The following is a 21,659-nucleotide window of genomic DNA, read 5'->3' on the forward strand; positions in this document are numbered from 1 at the left end:
ATATACAGACATACTTATAATTTAGCCATGCACTTCATATCCCTTCCATATAATATCATCACTAAACATCAGCCACATACAAACCTTATAACCTCCAAGATCCCATCAGCTATAATGAACATCTCTCTTGCCACTTCTCCCTTTCTGCAGATAAGGTCACCAGGTGTGAAGATGTAGGCCTTCATTTTGAGCACTAAATCATGAAGGAACTCTGGTTGGCATTCCTTGAAGATGCTCACCTGGAAAATGTAAAAGCAATCCATTATGATTTACATTTGGTGATTATTTTAGGCTTGCTACACTGTACCCTGTATAGTGTCTGTTTTTCATATACTGTGCATAAAAACTTTAAAAGGGCTACTGCAATAAGCCTACTGGTCCATACTAGACAGGTTAAACTCCCACATAGTCATTCCCACTCAGGCATCTGTTCAATCCACCTTTACAATAACCCACCATGCTTCAATGACATAGTTTAGGAATTTATTCCAATTAACTTTAACTATAGTGCCACTGGTGCTTTCCTATAACCTTTCTAAATCTGAGGTATCGGCTACCTTCTTCAGTATCCACAGCAACATCTTGTCCTGAACTCTTGCTCTTTCCTTATCCAACTCCTTCATGTTCTTTAGTACTGCTGTTACTATTATACCAGTTACTATGGAATCTTTTATAGAGTTCTTTCTATAGTTCCCTATTGTTATTGGTGAGCACCTCCCATCTTGCATATGTATTTATCTTGTTTCACTTAATTGTGGTTGCTGAGGTAGAATTTCAACTCATAGCTTCCCTTCAAGAAGGACAGACCTTGGTGCTGAAGAACTCTTGAGCTGAAGAATTAGTGCTACTTTTCCCTTCCATGGATCAATCATGATTACCTTCATTCTCCTGGCTATGTATGACCCCTATGAGTTTAGTACTTTCCTATGAATACTGTATAACAATTAGCTCCTAGTAAGGCCTCTTAACCTTCAAATAACTGGCATCTTTGATTCCTGGCCTCATAAGCTACTTACATATCTAACCCCCAAAATTTTTTTAGTGCTTTTAGAATGAAGACATATTTTATAACAGAGATGTTAAGTCATTAATATTTATTAATGGAATATAATACCAGTCTACCTGGACTACCTGGAAGTAGATAAGTAAAACATATGTGCAACAATTTCCTCTATTAACTGATGAAAGTTATGGAGCTAAACACAAACCAAGGAGGAACTGACAACCTCAACCTTAGCTCTTCAAGGTTGAGGGATTGGTCACCTCATACTCTACATCTCTACTACTTCTGCTGTCTCCTGTGTGTTTCAACTGAAAAAGCCTGCTAAGCAAGCAAAACGTCTTGCCAATAAAGAAACTAACCTGTTGCACGTCTTACACAGAGATGTAAGTGGTGGCATGTACATGTTAAGGTGCATTCAACATTTAAGATTACCCTGATGTACGCAGTGTATGGTGTGTTGAGGAATTCCTTGTTTAAATTCCTGAAGGTAGTTCTGACATTCGCTGACCTTGCAGATGTAGTGGTATAAAAAGACACATGAGCAAACACCAGGACATGTGTGTCAGAAAATTTTCAGACCTTTAACTAAAACTAATCATTTTCTAATTAATATGTCCTAGTGTTTGCTCACATGTTTTTTTATACCACTTGTTGGTATCAATTACAAGATTTATACCAAATCTGTTGAAGTAATGTAGATTATTCATCCCTCCGGGGAGAGATTTGCTATTTTACACAGCTTAAGGTTCTTGTACCTGTCTGATACACACTTGGAAGAAACTGTGCAAACACATGGCAGAGATCATACCTGATAAAATTGCTTTTTTCAGGCAATATGTAACCCCACAGGTTTTGTGCTTCCCCAGGAGCATAATAAAGATGATAAAAATAATTATAATAATACATAATAGGAAAACCTGGAGCATACACAGAGGAAAAGTAAACTAGAGTCTGATATAAGAAGTAATAGCAGATACAATGAAAGTAGAAAAATGTGTAGTGGAAGTAAAATAGAAGTACGCAGACTGATATTTGGTTTGGTTTATTGGCCTATCGACTCCATGAGGGTCATTAAGGCTGCTTCTAACCTGAAAATTATCAGTCAAAGATACTTTTATACTTAAAATGTAAAGTAAATTCTCTGAGAGAGATACAGTTTCTATTGTATATAATTGTATCCAGAAGTAAACTAAAGGGAGAGAGGAAATACCTTCTTGAGTGTGAGGAGGTTAACATGGAGGGCAAGTTCAGTCCTAAGCTTGTCAGGCAGGAGCCCCAGGGCAGTGTTGATATCTCCTCCTCCTTGTATTCGGCCTCTGTTGGGAGATTCAACCACATATAACCATTAATATACCATTTTTATCTTCTCCAAATTATGATTAGATTAGATTAGATTTCATTCAGATTTTTAACCCCGGAGGGTTAGCCACCCAGGATAACCCAAGAAAGTCAGTGCGTCATCGAGGACTGTCTAACTTATTTCCATTGGGGTCCTTAATCTTGTCCCCCAGGATGCGACCCACACCAGTCGACTAACACCCAGGTACCTATTTGCTGCTAGGTGAACAGGACAACAGGTTTAAGGAAACATGTCGAAATGTTTCCACCCGCCAGGAACCGAACCCGGGCCCTCCGTGTGTGAAGCGGGAGCTTTAGCCACCAGGCCACCAGGCCTGTGTAAGTACACATCAGACAATTTAGTTATTCAGTATCAACATAATGAGAGAATACCTTATGTTCTGCTTCCATAACTTTGGTCTCCATGCAGCAACTTGAGAATGCCTTTTCATTTTGATTTAAAACATTCTACACTAGTGTATCTTTGGAAAATTACATTGATTACAGTAAACTCTTATTTTTATAAACATCCTCTATTGACTACAATTTCTTGTATCTGCAGTTGAAAAAGCAAATTCTAAACTGAAAAACCTATGGAAAGGCCTTTACAGTTTGCATTTTTACATTTACAAAAAATAACAATACAAGAGTACTTTATAAGAGCTTACCTTAATGAAATTGTGCACTACAGTCATTATGGGTGATGATTTAAAAATAGTTCAGTCAGAATACTGTTGACAATCTTCATGGGGAAGTGGAGAGGAATCCTTCCTCTGTAAGCTGTGTGTGTTGTAAGAGGCAACTAAAATGCTGGGAGCAAGGGGCTTGTAACCCCTTCTCCTATAGAAATTACTAAATGTAAAAAAAGAAGAAAAACTTAGTGAAAGCATTTTTTCTTTTTCATGTCACCATACCTCAGTGGAAGACAGCCAGTGTGTTAAAAAAAAATGACAATATTGAAGACATATTACAGAACATGCTGTACTTGGACAAACATTTGCTGTGTGTAGAGTTTTATCAATTCACTCTAAACAGAGTGATACAATATCCCAATTATTTCTTGTTCTGAAAAGTGTTTTCTTCATGACTTTAGAACAAATTTTTTGTGACTGGGGATGAGGGTAAGTCTGTGATGAGTGAGACATATGCAACACTTTTGTATCTTTATTTCTGAAATGCTTCTCCTATTCAGTAAACTTCAGTTTTTCCCTACCAGGAAGGAGAAACATTTGGGAAATAATGATACAAAAGTGTTGCACAGGAATCTTATTCAATGATACTGATATAAAATATTGGCTAGACCAATGTAAAGCTATGATCGATTTTAACCTTTTCAGGGTTGGTGCCGTACTAGTAAGGCTTGCATGCCAGGGTTTGTTCCGTACTAGTACGCATAAATTCTAGCACCTTCAAATCTAGAGAGAGAAAGCTGGTGGGCCTACATATGAAAGAATGGATCTATGTGGTCAGTGTGCACAGTATAAAAAAAATCCTGCAGCACACACTGCATAATGAGAAAAAAAAAAAACTCTGACCGTGTTTTTGCTTTAAAACAGCGAATTTGCAGTGTATTTTCGTATACTATTTATAGATCTATTCTAGTTTTCCTGGTCTCATTTTATAGAATGGAAGACATATTACAGAAATTGAGATGATTTTGATTGGATTCACAGTGAGAAGTACCTTGAAATTGAGCTCAAAGTAGCAGAAATGATCAATTTTTGCCCAAGTTCAACAGTAAACAAATCATGCCACACGTCAACTGGTGACCTGGAGTTTACCTGGAGAGAGTTCCGGGGGTCAACGCCCCCACGGCCCGGTCTGTGACCAGGCCTCCTGGTGGATCAGAGCCTGATCAACCAGGCTGTTGCTGCTGGCTGCACACAAACCAACGTACGAGCCACAGCCCGGCTGATCAGGAACTGACTTTAGGTGCTTGTCCAGTGCCAGCTTGAAGACTGCCAGGGGTCTGTTGGTAATCCCCCTTATGTGTGCTGGGAGGCAGTTGAACAGTCTCGGGCCCCTGACACTTATTGTATGGTCTCTTAACGTGCTAGTGACACCCCTGCTTTTCATTGGGGGGATGGTGCATCGTCTGCCAAGTCTTTTGCTTTCGTAGTGAGTGATTTTCGTGTGCAAGTTCGGTACTAGCCCCTCTAGGATTTTCCAGGTGTATATAATCATGTATCTCTCCCTCCTGCGTTCCAGGGAATACAGGTTTAGGAACCTCAAGCGCTCCCAATAATTGAGGTGTTTTATCTCCATTATGCGCGCCGTGAAAGTTCTCTGTACATTTTCTAGGTCGGCAATTTCACCTGCCTTGAAAGGTGCTGTTAGTGTGCAGCAATATTCCAGCCTAGATAGAACAAGTGACCTGAAGAGTGTCATCATGGGCTTAGCCTCCCTAGTTTTGAAGGTTCTCATTATCCATCCTGTCATTTTTCTAGCAGATGCGATTGATACAATGTTATGGTCCTTGAAGGTGAGATCCTCCGACATGATCTGATATTCTTTCACAAGTGCGCTGATATTATTTATACTATTTCTACACTAATGCAGTAGTCTGCATAACAGTAAAACTTCTATTTTTTTTGTGAGAATAAAAAATTTGAAGTGGAAAGCAAAAGAAATGTAAGAGAGGCCTGGGGACATAACTAATGAACAGAATTTTTTTTTTATTTTAGTGCCAGGAATGTCTGTCTCATTTATTCTAGACCCTAATTGGAAATTGGCATCTTTTGAAATTTCTGTGAAATTGGCAAAATTGCCAATTTCTAACCACTTTATTGGATAGTTGAAATTGATAAATGGGTGATTTCTTGTACTCATTCGATAGAAAAAAAGGGAGTTCTAGCGAAATAGTTATGATTTTTGTCGATTGGTACATTGGAATTGGCCGAAAATAGGGCTCAAAGTGGGTGAAATCACCGATGCGTAAACATCGTTGAGACTGCTAACTTTGCGAGAGCATAATTCTGTAAGTTTTCCATCAGATTTCATACTTTTGGTGTCATTATGATTGGGAAAAGATTCTCTACCATTTCATAAGATTTTTTTTTTTTTTTTTTTTTTTTTGGGGAAAATTTTCGACCCTGAGAACAAGTTTATGAGAGGGCCTGTTGACCCTGAAAGGGTTAACATACTAACAATTTTAATACACTCCTAAAATTTTTGAAAGAATAGGAATCTTACCACCTTACGAATACCAGAAATAAACTTACCTATTAGGAATTGAGTAAGCATAATTAGTGAGTGACAGTGGAACTACTCGTGAACAGCATACCTTCTATAATAGACTTCAAGGGCACATGGGATGCCACTGCCCAGGAACTAAAGTATAGTAAACACTACCTCCTTCAGTATTTAATATTAAATGATTTCTGCATAAGACTAAAATACACCTAACTGGAAGAAGTGTGAGAAATATATATTGCAAAAGCTTTTTCAATGTTCATAGGAACTCAACTCACCTCACACACAAGAAGTATCTACCACAACCCTGTAACTTAAGACCCACAAGGATGAACCTACCACAACACTGTAAACCAGGAACCAAACCCAACTTAAACCTCATACAAGCAAGAGAAGCACCCTAACAAGTGTTTAACTGTGACAAAACAGGCTTGTTCTGGAAGAAAATGCCAAACAGGACCTACATTACTCAGGAGGAAAAGGCACTCCCATGACACAAGCCTATGAAAGACAGGCTAACTCTCATGTTTTGTTGCAATGCTAGTAGGGATTGCAAAGTGAAGCCTTGGTCACCACAAAGGAGGTAACAAAGCTGACTTGAATAACTATAGACCAATGTCTAACTTACCACTGCTCTCTAAAATCTTTGAAAAATTAATTCATAGACAGATCTATTCCTACCTTGTCTCACACAACATATTAAACCCTTGTCAGTTTGGATTCAGGAATAATAAAAGCACAAATGATGCTATCATACACATGCTAGAACTAATATATACCGCACTCGAAAAAAAAAGTAGTCCCACTCGGCATTTTCACTGATTTACGTAAAACTTTTGATACAGTCGAACATGAACTACTGTACTCCAAATTAATGCACTATAGTAACAGAGGCCACTTCCTCAACTACCTAAAATCATACCTTAGTAACAGAACTCAATATGTGTATGCAAATGATGCAAACTCTTCCACCCAACCAATCACAGTAGGAGTCCCACAAGGAAGTGTCCTTGGACCACTCCTCTTTCCCATCTACATCAATGATCTACCGAATGCATCACAGCTACTCAAACCCATATTATTTGCAGATGACACTACATATGTCTTTTCCCACCCAAACACAGTCATACCAGCAAGCACAGTCAATGTCGAATTTCAGAAAATATCTGCCTGGATGATGACTAACAAACTTACCCTGAATACTGATAAAACCTATTTCATTCAGTTTGGAAACAAAGCTGCAAATGATCCAATTCATAACACTAAACGGATCATCAGTCACAAGACTCACAGAGGGAAAATTCCTAGGTATCCACCTTGACAGTAGTCTTAAGTTCCGGACATACATACAACAAATCACCAAGAAAATCTCCAAGACTGTAGGCATACTATCAAAGATAAGGTACTATGTTCCACAATCAACTCTCCTGGCACTGTACCATTCACTCATATACCCTTATCTTACATATGGAATTTATGCATGGGGATCAACAACATCTAATCACCTAAAACCCCTAATAACCCAGCAAAAGGCAGCAGTAAGAATGATAACAAATTCCCACTCCTGCCAGCATACTCCACCAATTTTCAAAAGTCTGAATCTGCTCACCATTAAGAACATCCATACTTATTCGTGTGCCTACTACATACACAGAACAATACATGCAAATATAAACCCTCCACTCAAACTTCTCCTCACCAACCTAAACAGGACACATGAACACAACACAAGACAGATCTCTTTTTGATATACCTTGTGTCCATATCATACTGTGTAAAAACTCTATACACATAGCCTATCCGATGTTATCCTGATGCCAAATGACTTCGAACAGGCGATAAATGACATGCCCATGCACTCTGCCCCAGGGCCAGACTCATGGAACACCGTGTTCATCAAGAATTGCAAGAAGCCCCTATCACGAGCCTTTACCATCCTATGGAGAGGGAGCATGGACACGGAGGTCGTCCCACAGTTACTAAAAACAACAGACATAGCCCCACTCCACAAAGGGGGCAGTAAAGCAACAGCAAAGAACTACAGACCGATAGCACTAACATCCCATATCATAAAATTTTTTGAAAGGGTCCTAAGAAGCAAGATCACCACCCATCTAGAAATCCATCAGTTACACAACCCAGGGCAACATGGGTTTAGAACAGGTCGCTCCTGTCTGTCTCAACTATTGGATCACTACGACAAGGTCCTAGATGCACTAGAAGACAAAAAGAATGCAGATGTAATATACAGGTCTCCCTCAACATTCACGAGGGTTAGGGGATCAAGAGCCTCGCGAATGTTGAAAAACCGTGAATGTTTGGTGCCCCAATATATTGTAGGGAAATATATTACAATACTGCTTCCTTAACTTGTTGAACCATGAATAATCATAAAATACATGAAAACATCGTAAATTGTACTAAATATATACATGTTATGCTTTAATAACGTATGTTATTTAATAACATGTATGTTAACAACATGTATGTTATTAAATAACACAGACTCCACCACTGCGAGTCCCTACTACCCTCTCTCCGACCCCCGCAACTGGCAGCCAGCCCTACCACCACTCAGTGTGGTGAGTGTTTTGTTTGTTCATTATTTGCTATTAAACTACAGAATAAATAATGTAAACTCATCCATGACTGCATATTGGAATGGCTATTAGGAAAGGTATTAGACGGTGACATCATGTGTTTACTCTTGAACACTGCAAAGAATCGAACATTTCTGCTATTGCTAATAATAATAACAATAATAATAATAATAATAATAATAATAATAATAATAATAATAATAATAGTAATAATAATAATAAATACGATATAATTGAAGAAGGAAATTGTACAAAAATACGAGGGAGTGGTTGACACATCGTCAGTGTGACTTTGTTTATGCTGGAGTGAACATTAGTCTCCCTGCTCTTCCAAACATTTCACAATAATTCAGCGGTTGAGGCAGTGGTATTTAATAACATATATGTTATAAATAATAATAGTACATGTTATTATTAATAACATGTATTATTATTAACATGTATGTACTTAATAAATACCATTGCCTCAATCACTGCCTCTACCACTCCAGTCACACTCAATCTACAAGCACCAAACACAATGAATTATTGTGAAATGTTTGGAAGAGCAGGGAGACTAATGTTCACTCCAGCATAAACAAAGTCACACTGACGATGTGTCAACCACTCCCTCGTATTTTTCTACAATTTCCTTCTTCAATTATATCATATTTATTATTATTATTATTATTATTATTATTATTATTATTATTATTATTATTATTATTATTATTATTACTACTACTACTACTACTACTATTGTTATTATTAGCTGTAGCTAAAATGTTTAATTCTTTGCAGTGTTAAAGAGTAAACGCATGATGTCACCGTCTAATACCTGTTCGAATAGCCATTCCAATATGCAGTCATGAATGGGTTTACATTATTTATACTGTAGTTTAATAGCAAATAATGAATAAACAAAACACTCACCACACTGAGTGGTGGGAGGGCTGGCTGCCAGTTGCTGGGGTCGGAGGGAGGGTAGTAGGGACTCGCAGGTGGCGGGAAACTTAAATATGATTTGGCGGCTGGGAATTTGGTGGCTGGGAATTTGGCGGTTAGGAAATCGTGAATGTGTGAAGCCCGTGAAAGTTGAAAACGTGAATGTTGAGGGAGACCTGTATACAGACTTTGCAAAAGCCTTCGACAAGTGTGACCATGGCGTAATAGCGCACAAAATGCGTGCTAAAGGAATAACAGGAAAAGTCGGTCGATGGATCTATAATTTCCTCACTAACAGAACACAGAGAGTAGTAGTCAACAGAGTAAAGTCCGAGGCAGCTACGGTGAAAAGCTCTGTTCCACAAGGCACAGTACTCGCTCCCATCTTGTTCCTCATCCTCATATCTGACATAGACAAGGATGTCAGCCACAGCACCGTGTCTTCCTTTGCAGATGACACCCGAATCTGCATGACAGTGTCTTCCATTGCAGACACTGCAAGGCTCCAGGCGGACATCAACCAAATCTTTCAGTGGGCTGCAGAAAACAATATGAAGTTCAACGATGAGAAATTTCAATTACTCAGATATGGTAAACACGAGGAAATTAAATCTTCATCAGAGTACAAAACAAATTCTGGCCACAAAATAGAGCGAAACACCAACGTCAAAGACCTAGGAGTGATCATGTCGGAGGATCTCACCTTCAAGGACCATAACATTGTATCAATCGCATCTGCTAGAAAAATGACAGGATGGATAATGAGAACCTTCAAAACTAGGGAGGCCAAGCCCATGATGACACTCTTCAGGTCACTTGTTCTATCTAGGCTGGAATATTGCTGCACACTAACAGCACCTTTCAAGGCAGGTGAAATTGCTGACCTAGAAAATGTACAGAGAACCTTCACGGTGAACATAACGGAGATAAAACACCTCAATTACTGGGAGCGCTTGAGGTTCCTAAACCTGTATTCCCTGGAATGCAGGCGGGAGAGATACATGATTATATACACCTGGAAAATCCTAGAGGGACTAGTACCGAACTTGCACACGAAAATCACTCACTACGAAAGCAAAAGACTTGGCAGACGATGCAACATCCCCCCAATGAAAAGCAGGGGTGTCACTAGCACATTAAGAGACCATACAATAAGTGTCAGGGGCCCGAGACTGTTCAACTGCCTCCCAGCATACATAAGAGGGATTACCAACAGACCCCTGGCAGTCTTCAAGCTGGCACTGGACAAGCACCTAAAGTCGGTTCCTGACCAGCCGGGCTGTGGCTCGTACGTTGGTCTGCATGCAGCCAGCAGTAACAGCCTGGTTGATCAGGCTCTGATCCACCAGGAGGCCTGGTCACAGACCGGGCCGCGGGGGCGTTGACCCCCGGAACTCTCTCCAGGTAACTCCAGGTAACATAAAGGGCCCCAAAATATGGAATTCATTACCAGAAGATATTAAAGTAACCCGGTCTGAAAATAAATTTAAGACTCTTCTCAAAAGCCACTTAATCACCCTAGACTAAACGCTAATACTCGGTACACACATACTCGCTTATGTACTCCCACATCATAACTTCAACAATCACTTTGAACCTTTTATCCATTGTTGACAGGAATATAATTGAATCATTGTTTTCACAAAAAGCATTTTTGAATAGATGAATTTATCTTTTGTCTTACACAAATTTTGATTCACTTATAATTAATAATCTACTGTTCAACTATGAAATAATTACTATCCTACTGTGCAACTATGATATAATCCTTAGTGTTAAGTAGTCTGTAAGCCAATAATGTTACGTTGGCCCATAATGCCTAGGCATAATAGAGGCTCTCTTTGCATTGCAACCCACTATTGTAAATACAAAATCTCAATGTACTGTTTGCAAAGACATAAAATAAATAAATAAATAAATACTCGTGTATCACTCTGAAAACCCAAGAGCGTTAAAGAAAAACAATGTCTCATCACTCATCACTACATCTTCAATAAAGGTAAGTGTCATTCTTCATTTAGTACAGTATATTGTATATGTATCCTTCTTTTTGTGTGTAGGAAAATGTATACAGTGGAGCCTCAAATATCGAACTCAATCCATTCCAGGAGCTAGTTCTAAATTCGAAAAGTCTGAAAAGCGAAGCAATATTTCCCATAAAAAATAATGGAAATACAATTAATCCATTCCAGAAACCCAAAAATATCCACAAAAGAGATTAATTGCAGTTTTACATACACACAACAAATATAGTGTTCAATTATGTATTAATAAATGTAAATAAACTTATAAAATAACATTTTTACGTACCTTTATTGAAGACTGGCAATGGCATCTGAAAGATAGGGAGAAGGAGAGAGGGAGTTGGGGTTAGTGTTTGGAAGGAGAATCCCCCTCCATGAGGACTTCAGGTATCAAAGCCCTCTCTGGGGTTACTTCCCTTCTCTGTCTTTTAATGCCACTAGAACCAGCTTGAGTCACTGAACCCCCTGTCTCACAAAATAACTGTCCACAGTCTTCTGTTTCTGGCACCTTTTTAAGATTTCCCAAAATGGGACATGGTTTTGTCATTGAACTTGTTGCAAAGATGGCTTGTTTCAGCTTGCTCAGGGTGGTACTGCTCCACAAACATTTGGACATCATTCCACTTGGCACAAATCTCCTTAATCTTTGAAGAAAGCACCTCATCCACTCCCTCTTCCTCCTCCTCTGAAGCAAGTTCCTCAGCTGTGGTCTGATACTGTTCCAGATGAAGCTCTTCCAGCTCTTCAGTGGTTAGCTCTTCCCTGTGGTCCTCCACCAACTCTTCCACATCCTCGCCACTCACCTCCAGCCCCAGGGTGTTCCCCAATGCTACAATAAAGTCCACAACAGACAGGGTCAGCTGGGTCAGGGACAGGGTCAGGGTCAGTCTCAAACCCTTCAAAATCCCTCTTTTGGACACAATCTGGCCACAATTGTCTCCAAGCAGAGTTCAAAGTCCTGGAAGTCACTTCCTCCCAAGCCTTACCTATAAGGCTTATGGAGCTGTAGATATTGAAGTGATTCCTCCAGAACTCTCTTAGGGTCAACTTAAGTGTCTGTGGTCACTTCAAAGCACTTTTCAAACTGCTTTTGTGTAGAGTTTTTTGAAGTTAGAAAAGACCTGCTGGTCCATGGACTGGAGGAGAGGAGTGTTGTTAGGAGGCAAGAACTTCACTGTTATAAAACTGAAGTCCCTAGACAAGAGGTCTAATAAGTTTGGAGGATGAGCAGAAGCACTGTCCATTAACAGGAGGCACTTGAGTGGCAAATTATTGTCTATGAGGTATTTTCTCACATTGGGGCCAAACACTTCATGGACCCACTCTTTGAAAATTTGCCTTGTGACCCATGCCTTATTATTTGCTTTCCACAAGACACACAACTTGTTCTTTATGACACTGTTTTTCTTAAACACTCTGGGATTTTCTGAATGATATACAGGTAAAGCCTTCACTTTAAAATTGCCACTAAGATTAGCACAGAATAAAAGAGTTAGCCTGTCTTTCATAGGCTTGTGTCCTGGGAGTGCCTTTTCCTCCTGAGTAATGTAGGTCCTCTTTGGCATTTTCTTCCAAAACTGGCCTGTTTCGTCACAACTGAACACTTGTTGGGGTTTTAATTTTTCAGTGTCTACATAAACCTTAAACTCCTGTACAAACTTCTCAGCCGCCCGTTTGTCCGAACTGGCTGTCTCACCATGCCTTACAACATTGTGTATGCCATTACACTTCTTAAATCTGTCAATCCAGCCTCTACTGGCCTTAAATTCACTATCCAGGAGTTTTCTGTACCAGATCGGCATGCAACTTCCTTGCCTTTTCGCAAATAATGGTCTCTGAAACACCCATCTCTTTATCCTTGATCCACACCAGCAACAACTTCTCAACCTGATAGATTGTCTGTGGTCTTTTTTTGGTTAGCATATTAACACCTTTCGCAACATCAGCTTCCTTGATTTGTTCTTTCTTTGCCAGGATAGAACCGATGGTCGACTTGTTTTTCCCATACATCCTGGCAAGCTCAACAAGTCTCACACCACTCTCATACTTCTGTATTATTTCCTTCTTCACATCTATGGTGTTTCTCACTGTATTAACTGTACTAACTGGACAGTAAATTTCACCATGGCCCCTAAGATGAAGTCTGTGGCAAGAAAGGCTCTTACTCTCGAACTCTATTTGTTTTCACTGTTGCACATAAACCTGTCTGTATCTGTCTGCCTATATATCTGTGTATCTCTGTGTGTCTGTTTATCTGTCTGTCTTTCTGTCTACCTGTGTGTCTGTCTTTATGTCTACCTAAGTGTCTTTGTCTACCTGTGTGTGTCTTTCTGTCTACCTGTGTGTGTCTTTCTGTCTACCTGTGTGTCTGTCTACCTGAGTGTTTGTCTGTCTGTCTTTCTGTCTGCTTGTCTGTCTCAGAGCCACTCATTAAGAGTGTAATTGGTCTTGAAGATGCCATATTAATAATGATAATAACACAATAATAATCACTGAGGCGCATTAAATGTGTATAAAATGTTGATATAGACATTTTGCTTAATCCATCTATGATTTCTTTTTCAAAATTATATAATAAACATGCTACATAACATATAAACATATAAATTAACAAATATGAGATGTTTTTCTGGTCGGCTTGACAGAGTGAACAGGAATCATTCGTGTCCGGGCTGGTAACAACAACAACGTTTCTTTACATAACTCGCCAACCTTCTACACACTCATTCATTCATTTAATCTTGTTTACTCACCTCTCACTCTACATTAAGACTACAGATATTTTAAGGTAAGTAATGAGTGGACACGATTATTATATTATAGTTTAATAATAATAATAAAATTAATATTCCTAGGTAGTAGGTTGGTAAACAGCAACCACCCAGGGAGGTACTACCGTCCTACCAAGTGAGTGTACAATGAAAACCTGTAATTGTTTTACATGATGGTAGGATTGCTGGTGTCTTTTGTCTGTCTCATAAACATGCAAGATTTCAGGTATGTCTTGCTACTTCTACTTGCACTTAGGTCACACTACACATACATGTACAAGCATATATATACACACCCCTCTGGTTATTCTTCTATTTTCTTTCTAGTTCTTGTTCTTGTTTATTTCCTCTTATCTCCATGGGGAAGTGGAACAGAATTCTTCCTCCGTAAGCCAAGCGTGTTGTAAGAGGCGACTAAAATGCCGGGAGCAAGGGGCTAGTAACCTCTTCTCCCGTATAAATTACTAAATTTAAAAGAGAAACTTTCGTTTTTCTTTTTGGGCCACCCTGCCTTGGTGGGATACGGCCGGTGTGTTGAAAGAAAGAAGAAAGAAAGATTATTAATATTAATATTATTGCTGACCTAGAAAATGTACAGAGAACCTTCACGGCGCGCATAACGGAGATAAAACACCTCAATTACTGGGAGCGCTTGAGGTTCCTAAACCTGTATTCCCTGGAACGCAGGCGGGAGAGATACATGATTATATACACCTGGAAAATCCTAGAGGGACTAGTACCGAACTTGCACACGAAAATCACTCACTACGAAAGCAAAAGACTTGGCAGATGATACAACATCCCCCCAATGAAAAGCAGGGGTGTCACTAGCACGTTAAGAGACCATACAATAAGTGTCAGGGGCCCGACACTGTTCAAGTGCCTCCCAGCATACATAAGCACGTTAAGAGACCATACAATAAGTGTCAGGGGCCCGAGACTGTTCAACTGCCTCCCAGCATACATAAGGGGGATTACCAACAGACCCCTGGCAGTCTTCAAGCTGGCACTGGACAAGCACCTAAAGTCGGTTCCTGACCAGCCGGGCTGTGGCTCGTACGTTGGTTTGCGTGCAGCCAGCAGTAACAGCCTGGTTGATCAGGCTCTGATCCACCAGGAGGCCTGGTCACAGACAGGGCCGCGGGGGCGTTGACCCCTGGAACTCTCTCCAGGTACTACCTGGAGTTTACATATGTATTATTGTAATAATAATAATTATTATTAATATTATTAATTTAGGGCATGGTGCATTGTCATGAATGGTCACGGTAGGGTGCAAGGAAAATGCGACATTGTGGTCGTGTAATGGTTCAGTTGCAAGTACTTGAAGGAATAATACCCATTGGAGCTGTTTTCTAAGCCAGGAAAACCTTACGAGGTTTGGCTCAATGGTTAATTAGCAAGGGTGACTACAGGAGCTAGTTTATTTCTAGTAGAGTACAGGAAGGCACTGGAGCCGATATTTAGTTTTAAGGAGACATGACGGATAAGGAGGTTTCGCACCAGAGTCATTGTTATTCGTTTCTTGTGCTAGAATTTATTAAACCTACTGATCTGTGTGAATTCATATTATTTGCTATTGTATTGTAATAGAATAAAAGGGTTAGGATTAAAATAGTCTAATAACTTAGGACAAATTGTCCTAGTTCTCAGATATTTTAAATTGGGGGAGAAAGGGGGATGTGATGCAGTTCAGATTGGCTTGTGAGGTCTCTAGGGAGACCTAATTATATGGTCACACCTTGCCTTGGCAAACGTCTGTAGCCACGCCCACGTCTGAGGTCTTTTGTTCTTGACGGCGTCAGACCTAGGCGTCAGGTCGTACACGTGGTTGTGGAGGGTGCTTGGACCACCATAAAAGCCCAAGGAAGAGCATGATCAGGAGATTCGAGCGGAGCTGCTGCTGGGGAGCAGGGCTCGGGAGAAGGCTGCTGAAGTCTCTGGAGGAAACTGTTGGAGACATTGGGCAGAGTACTGGCTTCGGGCAGTACTCGTGCTGTGTAGGTCTTGGGACCTGTGGCTTAGTTTCTGTGGTGAACTGTTCTCTGAGCCATATTGTAAGTTATATTCATTTTCGTCAAGTTGATTGTATTTCCCTGTCTCACTGCTTATACATACCATCCCATTTGTCTAAACCACAATAATGTTCTCCTGTTCCCAAATATATTATTGTACAAGGACTTAATAATAAACTGTGTTTGAGTAGAATAGTAATATTCACTGTCCCCGTTATTTTCTCCATTTACTTATGTTTAGTTAAAGTAGTGAGAGGGTGAGTAGTGTGGAGTGTAGAGTAATGAGAGGTGAAGATGTAGTCACCAGTGACCTCACATTACCTACCTACCTCCGCTAATCATCTCTCCTACCACTTCACCTGCCTGTCCCCTGCCTACTAACTCCCTCCGCTTAACCCCATATTCCCCTAATCATTACCCCCCTACATAACAAGCACAGATCCACTGTATAGCACTTTGTCTGGATTATTTGGGTTATCCTAGGTAATTTATACTATGTATGATAACTTTACTTATGTGTACCTGTGAGAGAGAGAGAGAGAGAGAGAGAGAGAGAGAGAGAGATACAGAGAGAGAGAGTGCCACATTCAGTCAGCCAATCACCCACCCGGCCTCCTACCCACACACCCACCCGGCCAGCCAGCCAGCTACGTATTACACATGTTCCAGAGTTGTTTCTCTTTACTTAGGGTATAGGTTATGCTACATTCTGGCAGGATGACACTACCAGTGGTATTCTCTCATTCCACTGTGTCGACAATACATAAAGATAACAGTAACATATGATACTGTATGCGATGTAAAATTTACAATACAGTTCACTACCATATATACATTATATACAGTAAATAAATAATTAAAATATAACAATAGAAGTAAATTATGGTAAAAAAAATGAAATGATTGTACATTACATTACAGTACTATGTAGGTAGTTTATATAGGAAAAGTTTGGCATTATGTCCTACCCAGTATGTCGGCAATTTTCGAAGGCTCGACTTACGTCCATTTTGACTTACGACCGGTTGGTCAGAACCAAGCTTGGTCGTAAGTCGGATGGTAGATGTAATCATAAAAAGTATGAATGAGAGCGCAGGTTAGTGTTCACTCAAGCATCAACAAAACCAGACTGGCTCACGGTGCCTGCACGGGGATGCAGACAGGGCGGGCTCCTGGATAGGTCCGGTACCTGGCGGTTTGAAAATAGGAGCGAGTTCAATAATAGGGACAAAGTTGATTCGAAAAAAGCGTTCGATTTTCAAAGAGTTCGACAAGTGATATGTTCGAAATTTGAGGTTCCACTGTATTTCATGTGGTAAAAAAAAAAAATCATACTTTTGGGAGTCTGAAACAGATTACTTGGATTTCCATTATTTCTTATGGGGAAAATTAATTCAACTTACAATAATTTCATCTAATGATGAGCTCTCTGGAACGGATTAATATCATAAGTAGAGGATCCACTGTATTTGATAAAGAAAAGAATAATATTTTTTCTTATGAAATGATAGAGAATCTTTTCCCAATGGTAATGACACCAAAAGTATGAAATTTGATGGAAAACTTATGGAATTAGGCTCTTGCGAAGTTAGCAACCTCAGCGATATTTACGAATTGGCGATTTCACCCACTTTGAACCCTCAATTCAGCTAATTCCATTGTTCCAGCGACCAAACTCATAGCTATTTCTTTAGAACTCCATTGTTCTATCAGCTGAGTACAAGAAACTACCCATTTACTGATTTCAACTACCCAATAAGTGGTCAGAAATGGGCAATTTGGCCAATTTCACGCAAATTAAAAACCATGCCAATTTCAAAATAGGGTCCAGAATGAACAATGCAGACATTCCTGGCTCTAAAATAACATTTTCTTTGTTCATCAGTCACGTCTCCAGGCCCCTCTGATATTACTCTTGCTTTCTATTTTGAATTTTTATTCAAATAAAAAATAGAAGATTTATTGTTATGCAGACTACTGCAATATTGTAATAATTGTATAAATAATGTCAACCCATTCATGACTGCATATTAGAAAGGCTAGTTGGACATCAGCAAAAATCACACATTTCCTCTAATTTGAGCTCCATTTCAAGGTCCTTTTCATAGTAAAACCAATCAAAATCATCTCCATTTCCATAATACGTTTTCTATTCTATCAAATGTGACTACGAAAACGAGAATATAACCATAAAAGCTATACGAAAATACACCTCAAAGTCAGCGTTTTAATCTAAAAACACGGTCGGAGGTTTTTTTTTTCTCATTATGCACTGCTTGCTGCAGGATATTTTTATACTGCACACACTGACCACACAGACCCATTCTCTCACGGGTGGGCCTACCAGCTTTCTCCTGCTTGATTTGAAGCTGCTAAAATTTTTGAGTACATATATGTCAAACACATTGGCTTGTAAGACGTATATATATATATATATATATATATATATATATATATATATATATATATATATATATATATATATATATATATATATATATATATAGGTAGTAGGTTGGTAAACAGCAACCACCCAGGGAAGCACTACCGTCCTGCCAGATGACTGTGAAACAGAAACCTGTAACTGTTTTGCATGATGGTAGGATTGCTGGTTTCTTTTTCTGTCTCATAAACACGCTAGATAACAGGGATATCTTGCTACTCCTACTTACACTTTGGTCACACTTCACAGACACGTACATGCATATATATATATACATACATCTAGGTTTTTTCTCCTTTTTCTAAATAGCTCTTGTTCCTCTTTATTTCTTCTATTGTCCATGGGGAAGTGGAAAAGAATCTTTCCTCCGTAATCCATGCGTGTCGTATGAGGCGACTAAAATGCCGGGAGCAATGGGCTAGTAACCCCTTCTCCTGTAGACATTTACTAAAAAAGAGAAGAAAAACTTTATAAAACTGGGATGCTTAAATGTGCGTGGATGTAGTGCGGATGACAAGAAACAGATGATTGCTGATGTTATGAATGAAAAGAAGTTGGATGTCCTGGCCCTAAGCGAAACAAAGCTGAAGGGGGTAGGGGAGTTTCGGTGGGGGGAAATAAAAGGGATTAAATCTGGAGTATCTGAGAGAGTTAGAGCAAAGGAAGGGGTAGCAGTAATGTTGAATGATCAGTTATGGAAGGAGAAAAGAGAATATGAATGTGTAAATTCAAGAATTATGTGGATTAAAGTAAAGGCTGGATGCGAGAAGTGGGTCATAATAAGCGTGTATGCACCTGGAGAAGAGAGGAATGCAGAGGAGAGAGAGAGATTTTGGGAGATGTTAAGTGAATGTATAGGAGCTTTTGAACCAAGTGAGAGAGTAATTGTGGTAGGGGATCTGAATGCTAAAGTAGGAGAAACTTTTAGAGAGGGTGTGGTAGGTAAGTTTGGGGTGCCAGGTGTAAATGATAATGGGAGCCCTTTGATTGAACTTTGTATAGAAAGGGGTTTAGTTATAGGTAATACATATTTTAAGAAAAAGAGGATAAATAAGTATACAAGATATGATGTAGGGCAAAATGACAGTAGTTTGTTGGATTATGTATTGGTAGATAAAAGACTGTTGAGTAGACTTCAGGATGTACATGTTTATAGAGGGGCCACAGATATATCAGATCACTTTCTAGTTGTAGCTACACTGAGAGTAAAAGGTAGATGGGATACAAGGAGAATAGAAGCATCAGGGAAGAGAGAGGTGAAGGTTTATAAACTAAAAGAGGAGGCAGTTAGGGTAAGATATAAACAGCTATTGGAGGATAGATGGGCTAATGAGAGCATAGGCAATGGGGTCGAGGAGGTATGGGGTAGGTTTAAAAATGTAGTGTTAGAGTGTTCAGCAGAAGTTTGTGGTTACAGGAAAGTGGGTGCGGGAGGGAAGAGGAGCGATTGGTGGAATGATGATGTGAAGAGAGTAGTAAGGGAGAAAAAGTTAGCTTATGAGAAGTTTTTACAAAGTAGAAGTGATGCAAGGAGGGAAGAGTATATGGAGAAAAAGAGAGAGGTTAAGAGAGTGGTGAAGCAGTGTAAAAAGAGAGCAAATGAGAGAGTGGGTGAGATGTTATCAACAAATTTTGTTGAAAATAAGAAAAAGTTTTGGAGTGAGATTAACAAGTTAAGAAAGCCTAGAGAACAAATGGATTTGTCAGTTAAAAATAGGAGAGGAGAGTTATTAAATGGAGAGTTAGAGGTATTGGGAAGATGGAGGGAATATTTTGAGGAATTGTTAAATGTTGATGAAGATAGGGAAGCTGTGATTTCGTGTATAGGGCAAGGAGGAACATCTTGTAGGAGTGAGGAAGAGCCAGTTGTGAGTGTGGGGGAAGTTCGTGAGGCAGTAGGTAAAATGAAAGGGGGTAAGGCAGCCAGGATTGATGGGATAAAGATAGAAATGTTAAAAGCAGGTGGGGATATAGTTTTGGAGTGGTTGGTGCAATTATTTAATAAATGTATGGAAGAGGGTAAGGTACCTAGGGATTGGCAGAGAGCATGCATAGTTCCTTTGTATAAAGGCAAAGGGGATAAAAGAGAGTGCAAAAATTATAGGGGGATAAGTCTGTTGAGTATACCTGGTAAAGTGTATGGTAGAGTTATTATTGAAAGAATTAAGAGTAAGACGGAGAATAGGATAGCAGATGAACAAGGAGGCTTTAGGAAAGGTAGGGGGTGTGTGGACCAGGTGTTTGCAGTGAAATATATAAGTGAACAGTATTTAGATAAGGCTAAAGAGGTCTTTGTGGCATTTATGGATTTGGAAAAGGCGTATGACAGGGTGGATAGGGGGGCAATGTGGCAGATGTTGCAGGTGTATGGTGTAGGAGGTAGGTTACTGAAAGCAGTGAAGAGTTTTTACGAGGATAGTGAGGCTCAAGTTAGAGTATGTAGGAAAGAGGGAAATTATTTCCCAGTAAAAGTAGGCCTTAGACAAGGATGTGTGATGTCACAGTGGTTGTTTAATATATTTATAGATGGGGTTGTAAGAGAAGTAAATGCGAGGGTCTTGGCAAGAGGCGTGGAGTTAAAAGATAAAGAATCACACATAAAGTGGGAGTTGTCACAGTTGCTCTTTGCTGATGACACTGTGCTCTTGGGAGATTCTGAAGAGAAGTTGCAGAGATTGGTGGATGAATTTGGTAGGGTGTGCAAAAGAAGAAAATTGAAAGTGAATACAGGAAAGAGTAAGGTTATGAGGATAACAAAAAGATTAGGTGATGAAAGATTGGATATCAGATTGGAGGGAGAGAGTATGGAGGAGGTGAATGTATTCAGATATCTGGGAGTGGACGTGTCAGCGGATGGGTCTATGAAAGATGAGGTGAATCATAGAATTGATGAGGGGAAAAGGGTGAGTGGTGCACTTAGGAGTCTGTGGAGACAAAGAACTTTGTCCTTGGAGGCAAAGAGAGGAATGTATGAGAGTATAGTTTTACCAACGCTCTTATATGGGTGTGAAGCATGGGTGATGAATGTTGCAGCGAGGAGAAGGCTGGAGGCAGTGGAGATGTCATGTCTGAGAGCAATGTGTGGTGTGAATATAATGCAGAGAATTCGTAGTTTGGAAGTTAGGAGGAGGTGCGGGATTACCAAAACTGTTGTCCAGAGGGCTGAGGAAGGGTTGTTGAGGTGGTTCGGACATGTGGAGAGAATGGAGCGAAACAGAATAACTTCAAGAGTGTATCAGTCTGTAGTGGAAGGAAGGCGGGGTAGGGGGCGGCCTAGGAAAGGATGGAGGGAGGGGGTAAAGGAGGTTTTGTGTGCGAGGGGCTTGGACTTCCAGCAGGCATGCGTGAG

General features: G+C 39.8%; 1 protein-coding gene across 3 annotated transcripts in view; it reads right to left on the reverse strand.

Moving 5' to 3' along the window:
• The window catches only part of LOC128692622 (uncharacterized), a 422,893-nt gene that overhangs the window by 175,256 nt on the left and 225,978 nt on the right, over positions 1 to 21,659 (reverse strand). For all 3 annotated transcript variants that reach the window (XM_070089869.1, XM_070089868.1, XM_070089870.1), the window contains 2 exons: positions 2,214 to 2,319; positions 85 to 239 (listed from right to left, as the gene is read on the reverse strand). In XM_070089869.1, coding sequence (XP_069945970.1) covers positions 85 to 239; positions 2,214 to 2,319 — 261 coding nt within the window. The remainder of the gene's footprint in view (positions 1 to 84; positions 240 to 2,213; positions 2,320 to 21,659) is intronic.

This window comes from Cherax quadricarinatus, chromosome 30 (genome assembly GCF_038502225.1).
Source record: "Cherax quadricarinatus isolate ZL_2023a chromosome 30, ASM3850222v1, whole genome shotgun sequence".
In the NCBI taxonomy this organism is placed as follows: domain Eukaryota; kingdom Metazoa; phylum Arthropoda; class Malacostraca; order Decapoda; family Parastacidae; genus Cherax; species Cherax quadricarinatus.